This window comes from Seriola lalandi, unplaced genomic scaffold (genome assembly GCF_002814215.2).
Source record: "Seriola lalandi dorsalis isolate HSWRI2012SDOR001 ecotype SW California unplaced genomic scaffold, Sedor1 jcf7180002054971, whole genome shotgun sequence".
Classification (NCBI taxonomy): Eukaryota; Metazoa; Chordata; class Actinopteri; order Carangiformes; family Carangidae; genus Seriola; species Seriola lalandi.
In genome coordinates, this window is record NW_019525522.1 from 120,837 (window position 1) to 144,703 (window position 23,867).

The window sequence follows — 23,867 nt, forward strand, 5'->3', positions numbered from 1 at the left end:
TTTGTATTTGCAAAACAGACTCACCTTTTGGGAGCGATTTCTTAAAATTAACATCTGCTTGTGATGATAACCACATCTTGCAGTTGATTTCTAAACCACCCAGCAACCCATAATTTGTTTTGATTGTGACTGCCTCCATCCATCTGCGAGAGGGATTTTTTTGGCATTCAACCTTCATTAGATTTTGACAGCACAGAGCAGAGCAATATTCTACTACACCAGGTGTTGCTTTGGTGATTTTTGACTTTTCTTTTTGGGCTTTTTCCCTTTTCCTTCTCTCTCACAGATGGTGGCAATTTTCGATCTTCCACCATGGACGGTGGCCATTTTAAGTCTTCCGCTAACACAGAAAATGGTGGACATTTTAAATCCTCCCCGTTTGAAAATGAAACAGGTTCTCACCTCTCGACATCCTCCTCCCCGCTGGCTTCCACTTCGGTTCTGACGACGCCTACTCCCGGTCTAACCACTCCCACATCTGGATTAACTACCCCCACCTTCCCACCTGGTAGCCTATCAGGGAAGCCAGTCGCCGTTCAGCAGAAGCCCACCGCGTATGTTCGACCAATGGACGGCCAAGACCAGGCGCCGAGTGACTCTCCCCAGCTGAAACCGCCCCTAGTGGCCACAGAGGGATTCAACGGCAGCAGTCAGGCTTATGGAGGAAACTCTGGGAACGTGAAGAATAAACTGCCAAAACTGAGTCTCAGCCACACAGGGGAGGTAAGACAACAACCTCTGTCACATAGTAACTCTATATATGTGATTGTTATAAGTGTTCCTGATGATCTTATCAGTAACAGGTTTCATATAGGATACCAAATAATATGAGGGTTGTTATACAAAGTAATTCTGAATCATTTAAATTCATTGTATATCATATTACATTTTCATAATAAGCCACTTATTGAATCCTAAGCAAAGAATTATAAATATCATTTAGCTCAGCAGAGGACCGAGTCTTACTTTGTAAATGTGTCTGACAGGAATAGGGACAGTTCTTTAATAAAGAAACACCTTTTTAAAACGTTCTAACTATAACCAGCCAACATTGTGTTATTTATAAACCTTTAAAAGAAGAGAGCAGTAATTTGGGAAATAGGCCTATGATGACGAAGAGTGACATAAGATCAATATCAAACTCATATATGTAAGTTAAGCTGCATCCAGCTGTAGACCCCTACACTACGACCCCCTACTATAACTTGTGTCATAGCTGGAAGATGCTGTAACGTTGTTGGATGGAGGGATAAACTGAAAATAAAACTCCCCCCAAAACCACATTTTGTTATCTCAACATTTCTGCTTATATAGGTAAAGAAAACATAATGTATTGATTTGGTTAAATATAGCTGGGTAGAATTTTACAGCTTAATGCCGTTTTAAATTAGGTCACAAGAAGTTAGTCTCAGCGCGTGGAAACTGAAAGCGTGTTGCACTTTTACCCCCCCCACCCCCACCCCCCAATCAGTGATGTAACAACAGGGGTTTTGCTAATTACATGTGATTGAAGCATGTGCTATGACATCACTGTATGGAGTGTGATCAGAAGAACAACAAAGGTTTTAATCAAAAATATCATAATTTTAGTATTTTATTGGCACAGCTTTTTGAACGATCCCAGTCCTGTTACTACTTTATTTTACAGGTCTGTTTATTTCATAATAGTTTTCTAATAGTTTTTTGAACATTTCCATACAAGAAATTTGGTACAAAAGATAAAGAAAAAGAGTAAACAGACAAAGTTCAGAGACAGGTATTGATTTGCAGAGGAATTCAGTAACTGAAAAGAAAAGGAAAAACATATTTGTTCATTATCCATTCATTGTTAGAAATGTTATTCTCCAAGAGTGCTGAATGTTAGGCCGGTTTGACCTCCGACATTCTGTCAATAATAACAGCAGCTCTCTCTTCTTCAAATGCAGTACTCTATTATCTTGTGAGATGAAATCCTGGTGAATATTCAGACGTCTGTAATCGTTATGTCAAATGAATCTGACTTTACTAACTTTAGTCCTCCACGAGTCTCTCACTCACTCTGTCTGACTCACCCATTTAACTCTCTGACCTGCTCTCTCTCTCTCTCTCTCTCTCTCCCTCCATCTCTCACTTACTTCGCTTTTCGAAACAGCAAGAAACACCAGGCTTGATGATGTGTGTGTGGGTGTGTGTGTGTGTGTGTGCTGTGTGAAACTAGTTGACAGGCGAGTAGTCATCCATATCGAGCAAGCCAGCTGTTCCCGTGCTTTGATAGAGCTGGTGTGTGTGTGTGTTTCAGTGTGTGTCTGCGTGTGTGTAGCACTCCAAATGAGCCCGAGATGGAGCTTTGAGCATATGGCACAGAAAAGGAGAAAGCAAGGGAGACAGAGAGAGGGAGGGAATTAAAATATACTTTACTTTCAACACTTTCGTATGGAGGGTAAGAAGGAAAGCAAGTACATTCATGGCCATGAGTGGTTTCTTTCACTTTGTTTCACCCACATATCCAAGGATGCTCCGTCATCACCTGCTTGCCATTTAGTTTTCATTCCTCTCATATATATTCTGAGAGTTTATTGGAAAGAATATGTAAACTCAATGCAGGCAATGTGAGGAGGGAGAGAGGGATATGAGAGGAAGAGGGGGAAACGTGGTAAGGGTAGCACAGAGAGGAAAGAGGGATAGAGGAAGACAATGACTGACTGATTACAGCACCTTATCATCGCTGTATTTGTTCTGGTTAGATGAGTTATTGGATGTGTTCTGCAGCTTAAACAGCAAATAGCAGCAAATCATAGGATTGAACCGAACAGCAAATGAAAGACTTTGAGAGAATCCTGCTGCTCGTTTTATGTCGGCAAACGAGGCTTAAAGTGTCCACATTTTACCCTTTGATTAGTGAGCCTGTGAACTGAAAGTTTAGCAGCCCAGAGTGGTAACAGTGATATTCCTTGTGTGTCACGTGAACGCAAACCCAGTAAAAGGAAATTCCTGTGGAGTGAATCAACGTGATTGATTTTCCCTGTAACTGTTTTCAGATTAGTTCAGGTGCCATGAATGTGTATGAAATACTCAATATTTGGCTCACAGTTGTCGAGTGTTCAGTGATTTTGTGTGTGTGTGTGTGTGTGTGTGTGTGTGTGTGTGTGTGCGCACATGTGAGAAACTGTGTGCAATAAGCCTTTTAACTGCTGTGGAAGCTTTCTGTTAGCACTATAGAATTATTGATTAGAGCCCTTTATGCCCGTATGTGTGTGTGTGTGTGTGTGAGAGAGAGAGAGAGAGAGAGAGAGAGAGAGATAACACTATTGATCTTTTCCTAACAGTTCAGTTACAGTAGGCTTAAATCTACCTCTGGACACACACACATTTACTTGTTGTCAGCAGCTCAAAGTGGGGCAACATATGATGTTACTTTGGATTGATCCAGTTTGAGATATTATGATGTTAAGCTATTACTATTTTTTTTGTGTTGTATTTGTACAAGCAACGAACAGCGTGCTGATATCTGCTGGGACAAATGCATCAAGCCACAAGTCAGATTAAAAACATTAGTGAAAACTAAAATTACAAGCTAATACAAGCTATTTTCAATTTATTTTTAACAGACTACAAAAACAACAAGTTAAATAAAAGCAGCTTCACTTATTATTCATTAAGAGTTTACAAGTCAAAAACTTGAAAACGACCAAACAACGCACCAACTGCCATCAGATCCTGCACAAAAGAACATGACATCATCTCTTTCCAATCCACCCGTCTACTCATATCATCAAGAAGAGCAAAGAGACAGACAGAAACCTCAAATGTGAAATAACCAACACAGTTCAAATTTTGGGAGAAATTAGTATGTTCATGTAGGACCCCTTCAATTGTAGTTGGAAGCTGATTGACAAACAGGCCGTCAGGTACCTTTAAAGCAGCATGAATTACTGCTTTGGCCACTTGGGGGACAGTGGGACAAGCAGGTAAAACAACTGTAATCTGAATATTGTTTTTTTTTTTTAAATAAAATTAACGTCTTTGCAAATAGTTGCCTAGTTATGTTATGTTAGTTATGTTCACCTGCAAATGTGTTGGCCTTCCAGCAGATCTAGCAGATCAAAACAGTAAAGAACAAAACAATGAGCTGAAAGAGGCTAAAACACAGTAGAACTGAGGAAAACTGCAGAGTTGACAGAAAATTCTCTGTGGGTTTGATACTGCGAGTGAGCCCATTCACATGATATGGAGTTGTTTCATCCATTGTTGATATAGAAATATTGATAGGTGCAGCTTTAATGTGTTTTCTTAACAAACCCATCAACAAAAAGTGTATTGTATTGTCTCTCAAAACTCAAATTTGTAATATACAAAATAAAAAAAAGGTATCACAAAGTCATAATATATTCAAAAGGCACGTTAAATATAGGCACATATTTTTCCTCAAAGGGGAAAAAAAAGAAAAACAGAAGAAGGCACATCAAAGACACGTATATTTGATACTTTACAGAAACACTTGCTTCAAATGAGGTCAAGCTGTCACTATGCTCTTAGTGACATTCAATTGCTTTAAGTTTCCTCTGCGTTGCCATTCAGGTAAACAGCACTAAAGTCAAGTGGATACACAAGTATATTTGCGAGACCCTGCGAGCGAGGCTGTGAGAAGGTAAATATGTAGGTGACAGGTGACATTTCCAGCACTCCTGTGACAAGTTTTATATACATGTAGTCCAAAGTATAGAGCTGATGTAATTTCACACTGATTTGAGGGCCTGCGGTGGTGTTTCCATCAGGCATGTGTAGAGGTGCATACAGCGCTTCGCCACTAATGTAGCGGTAAATAAGAAGCAGGGTAGACTAAGACCTCCAGTCAGTAATCACCGTGAGGCCAACACCAACCAAATCAATTCCACTCTCAGAGAAAGCATTCATTTACGCCTTTTTGCATGAAAAGATCCTGCCTTTATATAATACACTCACCTGATAAAAGGAACCTGGGAATATAAATTTATAAATATAGATGTCAGGCTAAGAAGCTGGTTCAACTGACTTTAGATGGACTTTCTCTCCACTACATGGCTGCCTCATGACCTCTAAACTGTGGTCTGTCATGTTTCAGTAGGAGCCGCTCTCTTTTCCTATAAACAGCAGAAAGCACTTAGCTGGAATTAACAGCTGCACAGGTTATATGGGGGCAGTCGAACAGGATGACGCCAGGTTCCCATGTACCTTGAAACATTTCACTGTCTACATGCAGCAAATGACAGCATGCACATGGCGTGACGGGATATGTTGTTCAAGTTTAAATTTTGCAAATAATTACAATTATCACAGCACAATTAACCAAAGTAATTTAAGGAGAAGGCCTATTCTAAAAAGAATATTCCCCTGGGTTTGGGTTCAACTCATTAAAAGAACCACCACTCTCTGTTAAACATCTTGAACACAATGAAACAATTAGGAAAGTGCAGGTGGTGCGAATGTCACCTGAACTACCTTTGAATATTTTAGCTGCTAAGTTTAGTTCTGGTAGGTTAAATATGTAACGCTAGCGGCTGGTTCGCTGAGACTTGAGGGAAAGCAGCTATATGTGTCGATGGAAGGTGCCAGGTGATGTCATGTGCCAATTTGCATATTAATTTGCCATATCAAACACCTATGACTTATAAGGTAGTGCAAATCAGCAGCAGGTGTTCTGATTTACTGGCAAATGCTTGTGGAGTCATTCCATTAAGATCCTTCTGCCGTTAGTTATAGTCATTTCTAGGTTATATGTAACTAACTTCCTCATCAATCTACACAGCACTACAACCAATCTCTATTTTCATATCAACAATGGATTAAATGACTAAGATGTAATGTGAAATGAACCCACGGATGATTACCACCACAAACTGATCGTATCGTCTTTCAGCTCATTTTAAGGGTCTGCAACTTGAATGCTGTCACTCTCATTCCTTTCATAAACCCTGTTCCAGCCGCAGACAGACAAAGTTAGCGACTAGCTGGTGCATGCAGTGGAGCATTTAGCAGCCAAAGAGCTAGATGTTTACCTCAGGAATTGGTGGAGACCAAAACAGAGTCAAAATCATAGACTGTATGTAAAGATGGACGCAGCCATCTTGGCAGTTCCTGACTCTGCCTAACTCCCTGCTACTCACTTTAGGAGCCAGACTCTAGTGGCCATTAGATGAACTGCAGTATTTGTAACTTCATTGTTGGCTTCATTTTTCAGAGGTTGCAGAGAACTGGCATTACTTTTGCCAGGTGGACAGAACATGACTCCGAATGACTCTGACCTTTGCTGACATGTTAGCCAAAACAACTTCTGCAAGGTGATAAAACGTCAATTTTATCAAGTCAAGTAATACTGCTGTAAGATAAGTTTTTCTCTCAAATTATAAACTTAATTTTGGTCAGAATGAAAAAGAAAATGTCCCTCTAACAAAGGGAACACCTGTGACAGACCTCTGCAATCACAGTGAAGCGGTCATGTTTGGTGTTCATACCGCGAGGAAGGGCAGGGATAAGACAGCATCAGAAGAGTCGAGAAGACAAGGATAGACAGATAAATGTAATTTTTTTTTGTGCCAATGAATCCTCTTCTGAATCTGAAGTGAATAGAGCGTCGAAAACTGAGGAATTGTGGGAGATATTGGAGAGAAAACCACCAAAGATAATAGATGCTACAATGAGGGAAGAATGTTTCTACTAACTGGCTGAAATGAAGCGGCAGTGGCTGCAGCAGTGAAATATCTAAATTAACATGAGACAGATCCATGGAAAACTGCTCATTGTTTGTTTGTTTTTCAGTGAGCTATGGATTCACAGCCTCAGAATGATTTACTTTATACTGTAGAAGTCAACAAATGCTTAAGGAGGCTTTCCCTGTTTGTACATTCATTACTGTAACAGTGCAGATGGATAGTCGGGCAGACGCAGGGGAACAACAGTAAAATGTGCAGAGAGGGGTGTATATAAAATTACACTCTATAGAAATACCTTCTCTGAGGAAATAAAGAGGAGGCGAGAGGACGTGGGGACGAGGGGAAACAGGGATAAAATACTTTCCCACTTCCGGCAGAACTAGAAGAGAGTTATGAGGAGTCTGCCAATGCAGCAAACAGCTGGCCTCATTTGCATAATACCCATCAGACCTCTCTCTCCCTCAGGCTGCCTGTCAACTCACGACCGAGTCGCGCACGAATATATATACACACACACACACACGACACAACCATTCACCGCAACAGTACTTATATATTTAGGCACCACGTCTGTGTATTATCTAGCAAGTAGTGACGCTGTATCAAGCCTGTCTGAGACTCAGTGAAAGCTTTTTAACACTTTAATTTATTTGATTTTCATAAAGGCGACTAATTGCCTCTGCAGAGAGGAGGGAGATGAAATGATTTAGCTTTTATGCTGATAATAAAACGATCATAAAATCATCTTCTAGAAACAAGGAATACAGTCCAATGAATCAAACTACCCTTGAGTGGCTGCAGTAAGACAGAGAAGAGGGTGCTCAGGGAGAAATATACTTAAAGCCAAATAGCGTAGACGAGGTCTCCCATCAGTAAGGTGCTGCCAGGGTGTCATCACAGCAATAGCTGCCCTGCGATAAGGGAGATCACACAGGAGAGAGGGCAGCAGCCCGGGCTGGTCTCTGCAGGTTTTAAAGTTCAATATTTTAACACTTAGATCATTGTCACTTTTGTTACGAGATCATCTGGAAATGGCTGTGCTCTGTGATAATGAGTTCCTGTGAATGGCGAGGAGTTAGATAACAACACGGTGATGTTATGTCATGTTATGTGACAATGTACAAGCAGCAAGAAAGTGAAAAGCATGTCAGCATCAGCTAGAACACTGCTGACAGAGTCAAACATACATCACTGCTTTTCTCTTTACATTTCACAGATTGCTTTTCTCTCTCTCTCTCTCTCTCTCTCTCTCTCTCACACACACACACACACACACACACACACACACACACACACACACACACACATACATACACGCACTGGTGGTTTTATGATTGCAGTTGCCACAGAGCACTTAGCTTTTTAGCGCTGCTGTTTATAACGAACATGATATGATTTCAGATTAACTGTTTACCCTCAGGATTAACATTATAGCTCTGTTTACTGGATTAGCTGCAACGATCAGCATTGATCTGTGGCGTCACTATGAGAGGTTGATAGTGTGTATTATCGCCCCTCAGAGAGCTGTCATCTCACTCCTAAGTAAATCCTCCTTTCACGCCGTCTGTATTAGACATTTTTCAAGAGCCTGGTCAGATAAAACTGCTCGGATTTTCAAATTTTCCGGCCAGCGCAGTGCTGGTGAATCCGAGGTCGGCGGTTCAAACCGGGGCAGGGCCCTGCACTCGACACACAGCAGCTCCCGGTGATCGCTTGGCCGGGGGTCGCAGCAGTCAATCCCTGCACTTTCACAGCAGCTTCCACATCATCTGCTGAAGTGATCTGGAGGCTCAGTGTGCCAGCAGCAGCATGTACCTGATGTCATGGGTTCACACAGTCAAGACTTTAATTCATAGTTTAAAGCCTGAGTCTGTGACATTTTAATAAAAGAATTATGGGCTATGGTGGAAGAAGTGTTCAGATCCCAGTGTAAAAATAGTCTATCACAGGTATAAGCACTGCATTCAAAATGTAAAGTAGGTGCAGTAAGTATCAGCAGCAAAATATTATTTAAGTATCAAAAGCTCAAGTATTTGTTTTGCAAATTGTAAAGCTCATTGTAAAGGCTTACTCCATTATATAATGAGTATTATTTAATTATTATTGACTTGACCATTTAAATAAATATAGTTAGTATTATTTATATTATGTAAATCACCCCAATGAACAGGCATAAAGTTAGATAATCTAAACAAACATGGAAAAATCTCATTTGATAAAATTGTACTATAGTGATGCAAATTCCCAAATTTTAATAACTTTGTATTAATCACATCATCAAAACCTATTGATCTGCAGTGAATATTGGGCTTTTGGGGCATTGTGTACTTTCTCCAGTTTGTAATCCAGCTTTGAAAATTATACATTTTATGAAGAATACTTCAGTCACTATCTTCAGCTGTAAAAGTAGTGGAGTAAATATATAATCATATATTTTGTATTGAAAACAGAGCAGCACGTCCCTCTGAAATAAAATGGAGTAAATGTATAAGGAGCATCACAAATAACCTAGTAAAGTGTAAGGACCTTTTACTTATTTGTACTTAATTAAACATACTTAGTTACTTTCCACTCTGATTGTGGATGAACAGATGGCTGACGGCTCGGGCTGAGGCTCCCAGTGAGGGACTGGCTCTGCTGCAGCGGCAATAGAGAAGAATGTTTCGTACTGTGTGTCCCGCAGTCGGTCGTGATACACAGTTAGGCTTTGAGAAAATGTAAATCCACATTTCTAATAGTTTTTCCCCTGCCCTTTGTTCATTACATCCCCCACTGCATTATCTGTGCTGATCTAGCTGGAGCTGCCGCTTCTGCAAGTACATTTATTATTTCATGTGCTCACATGGTGCCAAATAAAGAGGATGGCCTGCTCTCCTTTGAAAAATTAGATATTTTACATAGCTCTAGTGGTAAGTCACATGAAGCTGTTGGCTACTTCACATTACAGATTACAGTACTTAGTGTCTGGTAATATATTGCTGAAATTCTATATTGTAATTAAATAAAAGAGGGATGTAATTTTTTAGGATCATTCCTCAATATTTCAGATTACTTCCAAATTAAAAGTTTTGTTTATGTTGTCCTGAACACATTACTGATATGTGATTTGAATTGACACTTGGCATTATTTAATGCAATCATATTAATTCCCCAGGATGTTGAAGTAATAAAACATCCTAGTCAGTACTTATGCATCTTGACTAGTGAAATATAATAATTTAAAAGGCAACTTAATTTTGAACAATAAAAAAACTGGTCCAAACGGCTAATAAAATATCAGACTATTCCATAACAGCTTATGTCTGGTGCCCATAAAAATATGGTAATAAAAATCTTTATTGCTCTTGGCGTTACAGAACAATACATGGAGAACCCCTACTGCTAGCTCTTTAGTATTATTCATTAGGTTCTGATACAGGCCAGTGGCTGTTCCCAACTTTGTGTATGTGTTTGTGTGTGTCTGTGTCTGTGTCTCTCTCTCTGTATGTGTGTGTGTGTGTGTGTGTGTGTGTGTGTGTGTGTGTGGTAAGGCCTTTTAATAAAAAATGCCCCGCTGGGCTCTGTGTTGCCAGTTTGCCAATCAGAGCATAGCCACGATATGCAAATCACACACACACACACACAAGCGAGCACATGCACACACATAGCGGGAGAAGGAGTGTTTTGATCTACCAGGGCCATTACAGACATTTTAAAATCCTATGAATATAAAAAAGAGAGAGAGGGAGAAGGATGGAAGTGAGTGGAGGAAGATGAGAGAGATGGGCGAGAGTGCATCGGAAACAGAGACGAGGGGGGAAAAGAGAGAGGGAGGAGAGATATGACTGGGGAGGAAAGTGAGAGGGAGCCACATTTTCTGTTCTTTTTCTGTGTGCAACAGTTTATTATTTAGTTCTAGGGGAGAATGCATCAGAGAGATTACATGGAAGACAGACGATTAAATGGCTCCCTCAGTCTTTCCCTGCCATTTGTTTTGCATTTTCTCAGTTTTGCGTATCGTTCCTTGATATTATAGGAGTCTCTGGCAGTGAGAGATGAACCTGGCCACGTTCGGCACAAAGCCTGAGATTAATGGAAATGCCGAGTGTCAATAAACATGATGCGTGAGTGGTTGATTGGACAAAAGGCATCCTGCAATCACAACAAACGCCTCATCATTGTTAGTTGTGTGTGCAGTCGGCTACATCACTGATGATTTAACTGGACATTAATATAGGAAGAAGCAGACACTTACAAACTCAGTCAAACAACCATGAATGATGTCTAACAAGACAGTGTTATTTGCTCGATTTGATAAATTAGTGGACTCCGGGCACCAAATCATCAGCTTAGAGAGAACAGTGGTCATATTTTGGTGTGTAATTATTTTGAGGAGAGGAAGAGGAGAAGAGAGGGAGAGGAGAGGAGAGGAGAGGAAGAGGAGAAGAGAGGGAGAGGAGAGGAGAGGAGAGGAGAGGAGAAGAGGACAAGAGGAAGACGAGAGGAAGACGAGAGGAAGGGGAGAGGAGAGGAAGAGGCAGCTAATAGGGTGATTAAGGGGGAGGAGAGCCGCTGAAAAAAAAGACTTTGTGTTGGATTATTTTCTCCTCTTAGGAGCTTACAGAGAACCAGTCGGTGTTTTACACCTCAGCTCTTAACACCCTCCAAATCCCCTGATTTAGACTTAAACTGCATAGAGAGGGAAGAGAGGAAGAAGGGAGGACGAGGAAGAGAGGGGTGAGAGAAAGACGAGAAAAGGGGGTAAGGAAGTGGAGGAAAAGAATAACGGGGCGAGCCGACGGATGAAGAGTCGAGGAGGGAGATTAGAGAAAGAAGGGTTCATTTACAGTTTATACTGTTGAAGTAATCACACATGCTCCAGCACAACTAACTGTGTTTGTTTGGAATAAACAGATGAAACAAGCAGAGAGAAAAAAACTTTGTTAAAAAAATAGTGATAAATATATATGTATATATATCTATATATATATAGATATATGTATATATATAAAATACGCTGATGTGTAATTTCTCACTGATTGAGAATAAAGTAATGTTTTCTGCATTCTTGTGTCACAAGTTTGCTCACTTGTCATCCTGCGAGTGTGTCTGCGCCATCGGGGTGTGAAATACTACAGCAGTGCTTCTGGCTGCAGTGTAAACACACGCAGCTCACCTGTGAAGTCATACAGGTCTCACCTCATCTTCCAGCTCGATGGCCGTCGGTGTCCAGGCTGAGGGCCAACACCGGCCCCCTGTGATGCTGCCGGGTAACCTGCACAGATGCATCTTATTCTTGAACACCTTTTATGTTATTTCTGTTTCTTCAGCCATTTCAAATAATGTATTACAAATAACTGTTCAAGTTGGTATCAGCACAGACTCATAATACTGATAGTGATTTTTATACTTTCCCCCTAAAATCCTCCTCTCACATTGACATTTGACTTTTCGCAACATGAATTTTTCTTGTGTGATATGAGAAGATCCACCAACAATCTCCATGTGTCCCACTGTTTTAGACGCTCCGTGTCAACACTTAAGCAAAAATGTGTTGAGTGATAGAAGGACACTGGCATACAATCTTATCTCAACAAGCCCTTTGGCAATTTACCGCCGGCTCTGTTGTCCGTAGCGTTTTGATCTATGATATAATTCCTTTTGGAAGATGAAAGTTGGTCTCAGAGTTTGTTGCTGCTTCTTCGTCTAAGAAGATAAAGATGAGTGCATAATACTTCTTGCTACTGTTAGACTATGTTTTAGCATGTCACAATAAAAAAAGATTCCATGGTTTTACAATAAACCAATAGACATTTTGATATGTCTCAACTTGGTCACCTAAAAACGATGTCTTTAAAGCTACTGACAGAGATTTATAGAAAATAAATTACATTTTGAATGCTCCATTATTTTCTTTTAATTGTCACTTGAGACCATAGACTATATAAAGAGTAGAAGTATGATGTGACCCATATGTTTCTGAAGCGTGGTTTTGAAAGCTCAGAGTGAGCTGCTCAGAGTGAGCTGCTCCGCTGTCACCATTTTGGCAGTTCCTGACTCCACCTAACTCCTGGCTAATCTAAAAATGGTCAAAGAGGTGGGCCTTGTGTGAAGCTGAGACTTCAGTGCATGCCGATCGTGGCAAGCATATGCTCACCCACCTGTCACTCAAATTGGCCATGCCCTCAATTATGCTTAACTTTAAGCCCTTAATATATTTTAAACCAGTGAGCTATATAAAAATGTACCCCCCTGTACAGTTACCACGAAGGGGGAAATTAGCCATAGAGACCAAATTCCTTTTTGTACCAGGCTGTAAACATGTTTATTTCTGCTGCAAAGTTGGGCATTTTAACATGGGAGTCTATGGGGATTGACTCACTTTTGGACGCAGCCTCTAGTGGCTAAAGTGTGGGCTTCATTTTTCAGCCCCGGAGGTTGCTGCTTGGTTAAAATGAAAAGATTAGCATTACTTTTGCCAAGTGGACAGAAACATTACTCTGAATGACTCTGACCTTTGCTAACATTTTAGCCAAAACAACTTTTGTAAGGTGATAAAATGTAAATTTGATGTTCTGGCACTCTTAAACAGTAAAACTTCAGCCCCCCATACAGTTATCATGAAGGGGAAAATTCGAGATGAAAACTGTTTTTTTACATCATGCTTAGTTCTGCTGTAAAGTCGGACCTTTTAACATGGGAGTCTATGGGGATTGACTCTTGACCCTTCACCCCCAGAGGTTGCTGCTTGATTGAGACACTGGCCATTGTTCAACACAAATAGATGGACTCACATTAAAATGTATAAAGCATTACAAAAATACATAATATAAAATCCTCTCATGCGTTATTTCACTGCTCCATTTCAATTTCAATTTAGTGCTGGCAGCACAAAAACTAGAGACCGTCTAGTGATGGGATCACACGAGCAGTGACGCCTGTCAACATGTTGACGTTCCAAACCATGAGTACTCAGGAGTCATTTTTACATTATAACATGACTGCTCAGTACTCAAGGGTCAGACCACACCCATCTTCAAACTCATTTTTATCTCAATTACACACCTGTAAAGTTTTGTGACAGTCGTGACACTATCATAGTGATAAAATCTGTCCACAGACAGACACAGCCACCTCTGAGGTAGTTCCCACTATGGCACACACACACACACACACACACACACACACACACACACTCACAAGGTAGTGCACATGCACACACATGTTGGCCACTTGTTAATGAGGTCTATATTTTTAGACAGAGGATGAGCCAACAGCTTGTCCTTAATAAAACACTTGATATGTTTTTGAAGATTAGATGCTCTTAGATGAGATACTCCAAATCTGAAGAGACACAACATCAAAGTCAGAAAAAATCATTTGCTTGAAATGATGCCATGTATTTTGTGGACAAAGGGGATTTATTTAGTCCTCTGGGAATTACGTGTGTGTGTGTGTGTGTGTGTGTGTGTGTGTGTGTGTGTGTGTGTGTGTGTGTGTGTGTGTGTGTGTGGATAAACATACAAATGCATAGAGGAATATATACACACACACACACACAAACACACACACACAGTCATACACATTTGATGCCCCATTGTACTGCTGAGGACCCCTCCACCTCCTACCCGTCACCAACCCCCCCCCAAGAGCCACTTATTTAGTTGGTACACAGACATCATGCTGAGAACCACACACAGACAGACCACACACACACAGCGAGCACAAACATACACACACTCAAACACATCCTGCCAACAGAACAAATCAAATATACTCAGCTTGAATTTTTGCCTCTACAAATGCACACACACACATCTGTCAATCATTCTCTTTTCCCTGCTCAGCGAACTCGGCTGCAGCAGTGAAGTATGTGTGTGTGTGTTTCTTTCCACTAATTAAAACAGTGGTGAATGTGTGACTATATAAAGCCCCTTTCTTTCCATTGATATAGCTGTGTGTGTGCGCATGTGTCTTGTATATTTATAAAAGGGGTTTTATTTGCCACTGAATGTGTGTGTATGAGAGAGAAAGAGTGTGTGTGTGTGTAGGAGGTGTTCTGTTCGCAATTAATCACAGGAGTGAATCTGCCTCCCCTTGTCGTAGTAGAGATGTCATCCGCAGCACTAACACCACTGCGCTGCCCCCGGCTGCTGGTGCGCAAGTGCTTCAAGTATTATTGTTTATCTGAACAGCATTTAATTGAATTTCCTTGAGGTAGTTGTTAGTACTATAATACCATTCTGTACTTATGCCCATAGGTGGCATTGACAGTTTCACAGCATGAGATGATAAAACACCTTAGTTAAAGGTGACCGAACAACACACAAGCGTGTTGGATGTGAAAGTGAGCAGATGTCAGTCGACTCAAACAGCATAGCACAGCAACACTCCATTTAAAGTTGTGTTTCTGCCACCTGACAAATGTAAATTCAACATACACTTCCTTATGCTCTATTTTGGTGTCCAATAACTGCTGAAAAATTTACCTATCAGGTGTTTCACTTTCTTCACCAGTCAGCTGTTAACTTTGTTTCCTGCTGTTTTGTGCTGAGCAGATCGTGTAGAGTTGGTTCATTGAAACTTTTTTGGCCGAAAACAGCTGCCTGAGCAGAAACTGAGCTGGTCTCATGGTTTCAATGTGTAGAATTAGGGATACAGGTTCTCAGTGGTTCTCATTGGTTAAATATCTGGGCGGAGTCAAGGAACCACCGTTTTTCTAGCAAAGCCATATTAGTCAAGTGATAAAAAGACAAGGAGAGGACAGCAGAGAATTTATGTTAACTGAAAAATGCAGTTAAACCATAAGTTAAGCTAAGCTAGTTGACAGAGTTGACATCCCAACTTCAGAGTCTAACAGTCATTGAGCAGTTTGAATTGCCTTGTAATTAACATTGACATGAAAGGATAACAAATAAGTCATTTCCATTTCTATTATATATATATATAACGACAACAGTTCTTTCTGTCGTCCAGGTTTGTCAATATATGTAAAATTATGGGTTTTTGGCTCCACCCACTCAGGTGTTTCCAGTCTCTTGCTTGATTCCACCTGTTTCCCCCGATCCTACGGTTATGGACAAGTGTGCTTGATGACATCCCTCTCACTTGCTTTTCAGTTTTGCTGCACCTCAGTCAATGCAGGACACATTTTCATTATTATTATTATAATTATGATGGAGTTTGGTGACATAACAATCATATAAGTCTCAGTAATTCTTTTCCCAACTTGAGCAGAGGTTTAATCAACCAAAATAATTTAAAGTGCAGGGCCTCCGACTCCACCAGAGAGACATTAAGCAGTTATGAATCATACAGAGGTTTGTCAAAGAAAAACTACACTGAAGATAAGCGTGTGGTACAAATCTATTAAACACTGAGACAGAGCACGGACTGCATGCGCAACAAGGAAACACAATACGTTGATCACTGGAAATTTGGTACACTGAGCAGCCGGTCGTGTAGCGACATTATGGTGAAATATCCACGCAGCAACAGGGGAAAACGCTTCTTGAAGTGGAGGGTTTCACTTGTCACGGATCTGAAGTATTTCTTAGAGAAGAGCAGCTTGAAAAGATGCTGTAATGGGGTGAGAGTGAGCTGGAAACTCTCGTCTTGGCACGCTTGATGGTGCACTAGGTGAAGAAATGATTCAATGGAACGTCAGTGCCAGTGATTGTTGCTGCTGAGGAGATGATGTTCTGTACTTCTTTTCATATGTGACCGTATGTGCTTCTGTGCAGACGTTGAGTGAAAGAAATCCTTATTCTCTCCGCAAATCGATGTGAGGAATCCAGCCAAGAGAAGAAGAAGTTGTGTCAGAAAAGGATTGAATTTTACAGCTGCAAACTTGGTTTCAAAACGAGGTTTTCATTTGCTGCAAAAAGTGACTTCTGCTTATGAAATAAAGAATAAAGCAAAGGCTAGATTGAGAAAGTTAATAACAACCATCAGTTATTTTCTGCTGAAACAACATGATAGCATTTTAACTATCAGCTAATCAATTGTGTAAAAAAACTTTTGCTAATTTTAGTGGTACAGCGAATTTAGATGGATGACTCTGGGTTGTACTAATACAGATTGAAGCGTTTAGCTTGGCTAGCTGGCTCCAGGATGTGATCCATCAGAAAACAAGGCTAATGTTTTCAGCTAACCCACTCCTGGTGCAATTACATGGTCCACTGGCATTGATCATAGCTCCTCTTCTTCAATCTATCCTCCTCGCTCCCTCTCTCGCCCCCTTTAATGGCTAAGTCAGTGTTAAATGTTTGATAAATGAGTTTTGAGACCGCTTTCCCATGGATTTATTAAAATTCTATAAAAACCCTCTTTTTGAGTGTGTGTGTGTTAGAGAGAGAAAGGTGTGGAAAAAGGTAGACTATTGTACTATATGTGTGTGTGTGTGTGTGTGTGTGTGTGTGTGTGTGTGTGTGTGTGTGTGTGTGTGTGTGTGTGTGTGAATATTAACCACAAGCATACACATACAGAAGAATCCCGAAACAAGTTAACAGATACACAGTCCTGACATATCACTGTGTTATTGCTGACATGTTAGCAAACAATTGCATTTTTTATTTTTTTTACATCCAGCAAACTAATAGCAATATTCATTTAAAGTCATGTTTCTGCCACCTGACGAATAGAAATTCAACATACACTCTTTTCTAGCTCTATTTTGGTATCTGTTATTATCAGACACCAGAATGAAAAATTTACCTGTCAGGTGCTTGACTTTCTTCACCAGCCAGCTGCTAACTTTGTTTACAGCCGTTTGGTGCTGAGCAGATAGTGTCGATTTGGTTTATTGAAGCTTTTTGGCTGAAAACAGCTGCCTACTGCTGCCTGGCACAAGGTTTATGTGAGAGGCGAGACTAAATCAAAAATATATGTGCTTCATGTGCTGTAAAACTAAAATAATGAGCAAAAAAAAAAAAAAAAAAGGCTAAAAGCTATGTAGTGTGTTTTAGCCTAAGAGCTGCAGAGTTGGGTGATAATCCTCTGGTTTTGTGGTTTTTCAAATTCCACATAGTCTTTTGATTATGAAAAATATTCATTAAGGAGGCTTTAAGTTACGAGTTTTTTTTATCAAAATTGATTACTTGGTTCAGTTGGATGGTTTAGAGTTTGGGAAGGAAGAATAACAGAAGAGACAGAAAGAGCCACACGCACAACTTAGTTTGAACTCAAAATGCCCCTCTTTTTAAGTGGGGAAAAACCGTTATCTGAATCTGCCGGTCCTAGATAAAGCATTACATACACAAAAAGACAAACGCACATACACTACACATGAGCACTCACACACATCCTGACACATGCACATGCTATTGGAAGGCCAATTAGCGCAGGGTGAAAACGACAGGCTTATTTGAAGCAATGTTTCAATGACAACATTTAATTGGATGGTAAATCAACTCCTTATCTGCCTCTCCACAGCTTGGTGTGGGGAGCATGAGATGAAGAGAGAGGGAGAGAGAGGTAGAGAGAGAAAAGGGAGAGAGAGATGGAAGAGAAAAAGGGGATCGAGAGGATGAGGGGAGGGACAGAGAACAAATGAAAAGAGATGAGAGAGAGAGTGGAAACTTGTGTGTGTGTGTGCGTGTGTGCGTGTGTGCGTGTGTGTGCAGTTGTATAGTAACCTCACCAGGCTCTAAATGTTAGAGCAGCAGCAACTCTGGAGTAGTGGCCTTGGCTGACAGGAAGCAGTAAGTGTAGATGACAGCAGCAGAGGAAGAGCAAGACAGTCTGACTTACCATGGCAGGAAAAACATAAGGATAATACAGTTACTGTAACTGTAACTGTTCCATTCATGTGTCCCAGTAAACTATGGCAGCAGGCAAGCATGCACAACACAAGGTTCCTGTGACAGGATCAATTGTATGGAGTGCAGTCATTACTAATGGTATAAATTAAATGTATTTTTTCTCACCTAAATAGCTATCGATGTGTTTGCCAATATATCAGCTGATATTTATCACACCTAAAACAATGTTTGTTGGGTGTGGGATTGATGAGATCTGAATCCAAGATCAAATCCACTTATCAAATTCTTTCAACTCCCTTATCGAATCTCATTAAGTTTAGCTTTCATCATTTTTAAGGAACTGAAGTTATTAATAGTTTTTAATAGTTCATTAATAGTTTATATTTTCTATGAATAATTTATATGAAAATATAATTAATTACACGAGCTATTTATAAGTTTTGCTATTGCTACATAGCCAGTGTTAGCATTAACAGCTGTTTAGTTACCAGTCTTGCTCTGTCTCTGTGTTTACAAGACAAGGTCATCATACTTGCTCTGAGCAGCGCCACTTCTTCAGGGCAGACTGGATACTACACTGACTCGGTATCGGAAAGTTACGAGATGAGCTAACTGGTTAGCATGCTAACTTCAGTAGAAGAAAAGAAATTATGGAAATAGAAGCAAAACAAGAGTTAACATTGACATTGCCTTCCACTGCTGGAGACAGCTCTTAGTGAGAAAGAATGACATTTGATGCTGAACTCACAACATTTCTTCTCATAAACAGCTGTTAATGCTAACGTTGGCTATGTAGAAATAGCAAAACTTACAAATAACTCCTTTAAGAAAAGAATCTTTGCCAATTGATCAAATCTTTTTTACTCTCAAATATCAATACCAGTATTGGTATCAAGCACTCCCCCTGCAGGCCTCGAAATGACTGTAATAAGTTAATAAGCTAAAGTTGCTGTTATGTTAGTTGCAATGCAAAAGTGACAAGTTATGATAAAGGAAAAGACGCCAAACCACTACTGCAGCAAAATCTCTTTTCTGTTTGCCCGTCCATACGGTCCATACAATTAATGTATGGAACATAGGGAGCATATGGACAATCAGTGTCACCTAGATCTAGCTCAGTGTAGTACGTCCATCTGAGCTGATGGCACAACATTAGACACAGTGATGTGCTATAGAGCTTTGACAATGAAAACCACTTCACACTGACAGAAGCACACATTTTTTTTACAGTTAAAAGTAGCATGTAAAGTGCTCTTTACGAGAGGACCACAAAAACACAACACAAGCCAGAAAACCAGCTACTTTTTATTTGAGAGGTGAGGTCAATGAAAATATGTGAAGAGGGCACATGAGATGATTGAACTACTTTTATATGTTCTCTACAATCTTTAGATTATCAGGCAGGCGGGCTCATGCACAAACATGAGTACATATCAGTGCACATATTGAATCACACATAGACATGTTCTCTCACTCACACACGACTGTTGAAATACATATATATATACACACACACACACACACACACACACACACACATACATACACACACACACACACACACACAGAGTTTCCTCTGAGGGCAATGCTTGTGATCTATCTAGCATGCTGGTAATCCCAGTGATGGCGGTCACTCCAGCTCTGTAAACAGCTGAAATATGGATGATAAAAGGAGCAGATGAAACTGAATAAACGAGAAGCCCGTGGACAAAAAATCCTTGAAGATTTTCCAAACCCTGTTGGACCCTGGTCTGAACCGTATACGACTCGAAACTTCAATCGCACCAACTGGATGATTGACAGTTTTCATTTGACTTTAACATTTTTCATGACAGCAAAGCAACAGTTTTTTCTCTGTGGCACACTTTGGCCTCTCCGGTGTGGAGGATGGCCGTGTCAGAAGACGAAGTTCAGATACTTTGTGTAATTTACCAAACAAAGTAAACCTTTTCCTCATCTTACTGAGAAAATATCCTGAGAAAATGGTTCTAAAATAAAACAGAAATAGGAGAGGATGAGTTAATAGCTCTCAGAGGACAGTGCAGGGGAAACTGTTTACATTCATCAGGCTCCAGATTTGATTCTGTTTGACTTTGTCTTTGCTTATCTTTCATTTTCTTTGCTCATTATCCTCTTTCATTCTCTCTTTGTATCTCTTCTTTTCTCTTTCATCTTCTCTTTCTGCCAATCTCCAAGTCAAATGTTATCATCTCTCTGTTATTGTAGATATGAATAGACGGTATGTCTTTTGGGGTGTTTTTATTAATTCATATTTTGTCATCCCACATGCTTTCACTGAGTCATTCATCCCTCTCTCTCTCTCTCTCTCTCTCTCTCTCTCTCTCTCTCTCTCTCTCTCTCTCTCTCACACATACACACACACGCACGCACACACATATACAGAGAGAGGAGCGCATGTTTCTTCAGTCTTAAACACATTACTATAATTACCTCTTAATGATTTTTAATTCCAGTACAAAAGAAACAAGACGCTGGTGGATTTGAAACATGAAAAGACACAGGCATATAAAAGGAAATCATTTGAGTGGAATCACATTAAATGTGTTTGTTATGTAATTGTATCGGTGGCTGCTTGCGGAGTGTAAACTGGCTCCTCACTAATATGACAAATTAATATAATAAGGACCTATTCAGCCAATCAGAATGCAATGTCAGGACAAAAGCCCCTCTGTAGTTATGAATATTATACAAGTGATTGATGATTATCTCAACTTTTGATACAGATTATAATGCAAATGATCAGTCTGATTGTTGTCTTCTCTTCTCTTGTTAATATTTAACCAATGGCAATTACAGTGTATAACAATTACAACGTTTTTTTTTAATAACTGCTATTTCAAATATATGTGGTATATTGTCTCATTAAAGGCAACTACATATAGAACCTTATGCAAAACAGAATTTAACCAAACGTTTAACCACTGTTTCATTTTTGGTTTGGCTACATGAATCCAGGTGTGTTTGAAGGCACAAGTTCAAAACTGAACTGACTATGAAATCCATCTGCTGATGGAAAGCAATCTTGTGAGTGATAAATGTAAGTGGCAAAATTGAATGCTAAATTATTTGGTAACTATGGTAACACAGTGTTGGAGTGTGGGGATTTTCCCCTCATGCATCAGCAAATGAAAAGGGTTTAAAGCTGGTGTGTGTATTTGTTTTGTAATGGCGGTCCCTCGTTAAAACATAACACAACATAGAGGCAACACAGTATTACCCCCATCTCCCATATTATGGTACCGTTTCTACCTGATTGTCATTGTTCATTAATTGGAGGTCAAGTTGCAGTTTGAACTAATAATGCTCATAATCCGTTATTTCTTATTAAGATAATATAAAAATTTGAGTTGTGTTTTAGGAAGACAGCCTTTTTTGTGTGTGATTGCACAATTACTCCCTGCTCAGAACTTCATTCACTTGTTTGACCTTAACTGGCTCGTTAGGTCTTGTAAGGCAGGTCAAGAATAATCATCAGGAATTGTCCACATTTCAGAGCATGATGAATTCTCTTTAAGTAGGGTGCCCAAACTTTTACACATGCCACAATTACTGCTCATGAAATAATAAGTAACAATGCATTCTCATTTTGACAAATGTTAATTTTTAATGCTGCATGGGTTCTAATTACTTCTTTGACATCAAAAATGAACAAAGTATGTCTGCCGTGGGGTACTCTACCTTTTGCATACAGCTGTACGAAGACAACAATCTTAGTTTTTTATGTAATGTTACATGTAAGACAATATTTCCTTTCGTCACCGCAGCTGTATTTTTTTTGTTGTGGTTGTTTTATAAGTGTGAGCTACGTACTCGTGCATTAAATAATTGTAAAAGATTTGCCACCATGTGAGGTGATCAAGTACTGTAGTTTCAAGTAGTCTCAGACTGTGACCCCACTGTATGTGTGCGCATAAAACAATTAGTCAATCATCAGAAAAATGATTGGCAATCATTAGTTTGATTAATCATTTAACATTTTTTCAACGCAAAAATGCCAAATATGTCTTTTTTCAGCTTCTCAGCTGTGAGGATTTTCTACTTTCCTTTGTCAGATGTGTTAGTAAACTAGATTTCTTTTAGGTTATGGAGTGTTGGTGAGACACAACAGGCCATTATTATAACAGTATCTCAGGCATTTTTAAGTATTTTCTGATATTCATAAGTCAAACAATTAATGAGTTAATCAAGAAAATTATCAGCAGACTCATCGATAATGACAACAGTTATAACAACTGTTAGATCATGTCTAAATGTGACTGTGTGGATACAAGCTTTGGTGTGTTCCTGTGCATCCACATGTACCTGTCTATGCCCGAGTGTATCTGCCTTTAAGTTGGTGCATGTGTGTGTGAGAGAGTGTTGGTGTGTTCGTGTGTGTGTAGACGTCTATCTATCTCAGCAGCTATTTCAGAGAGAAAGGATTTCTGCATCAGTAATTGCCTCAGCTATATTTTCCCTCCGAATCTCTCTCTCTCTCTCTCTTACTCTCTCTCATTTTTCTTTGCTATCTATTTTCTCTCTGAATTCTGTCCTTTCTCTTCCTGCAGACTTCCTCTCTGGCTGTCACTCATCTTTCATTTCTCTTTTATATTCCCCCCATCTCCTAGTCCTTGACATTAACCGTGATCTAATAGTAAGTACAATTAGGAGACACACGCACACAAATTACATGTAAGAGTCACATGTCCATTAAAATCCATTAAAGCCAGTTTCTATTCACTGAGCTCCGAATAGACTTCTATCTTTGCAATGACCAAGTAGCGCGTTGTTTATTATAATACATTCTGTATGCCGTCTGGTTTAGAGGTCCATACTGCAAAAAGGAAACAAACACCAAACCCTGCTAGTGTCAGTGTTATGCTCCAGTGAACTAAACACAACTGTGATGGACAGGGATGGTACAAGTGAGGCAGGGAGACACAGATGTATAGACGGATGGATAGAGACAGAAATAGACAGACTCAGCGAGCCTGAAATCATATGAGTGTTTCCATTTTTGTCTGCCAGCTGTGTTTTGAAATGAAGGGGGAATATCACATTTAAATGTTCATGTTTGTATCCATCATGTATGGCACCTTTATAGATTGAAGCTATTAGGAAAATGACACAGGAAGTGTGTATTTTACACAAAGGGTCTATTCTCGTTGCTTCCAGACGAGAGCCTTTATTACACTGAGTGTCATATGTTGTATATTTTAAAATGTGTCAGTCAAATTAACAGGCATAATAATCTAAACAACATTGCTCGATTTTAATGTGCAATCAACATTTTCAATAAGCAATGTGTATATAAAATGTACAATTGACTATTTATAATTTACAGTTTTGAAGTTACAATGTGTAATTTATATTTGACAACTTATCATTTACAATTTATATTTGACAATTTATAATTTACAATATATGATTTATATTTGACAACTTATCATTTACAATG

General features: G+C 39.6%; 1 protein-coding gene across 1 annotated transcript in view; it reads left to right on the forward strand.

Moving 5' to 3' along the window:
* The window catches only part of aff2 (AF4/FMR2 family, member 2), a 155,527-nt gene that overhangs the window by 52,005 nt on the left and 79,655 nt on the right, over positions 1 to 23,867 (forward strand). The window contains exon 4 of the mRNA XM_087170998.1: positions 287 to 723. Coding sequence (XP_087027124.1) covers positions 287 to 723 — 437 coding nt within the window. The remainder of the gene's footprint in view (positions 1 to 286; positions 724 to 23,867) is intronic.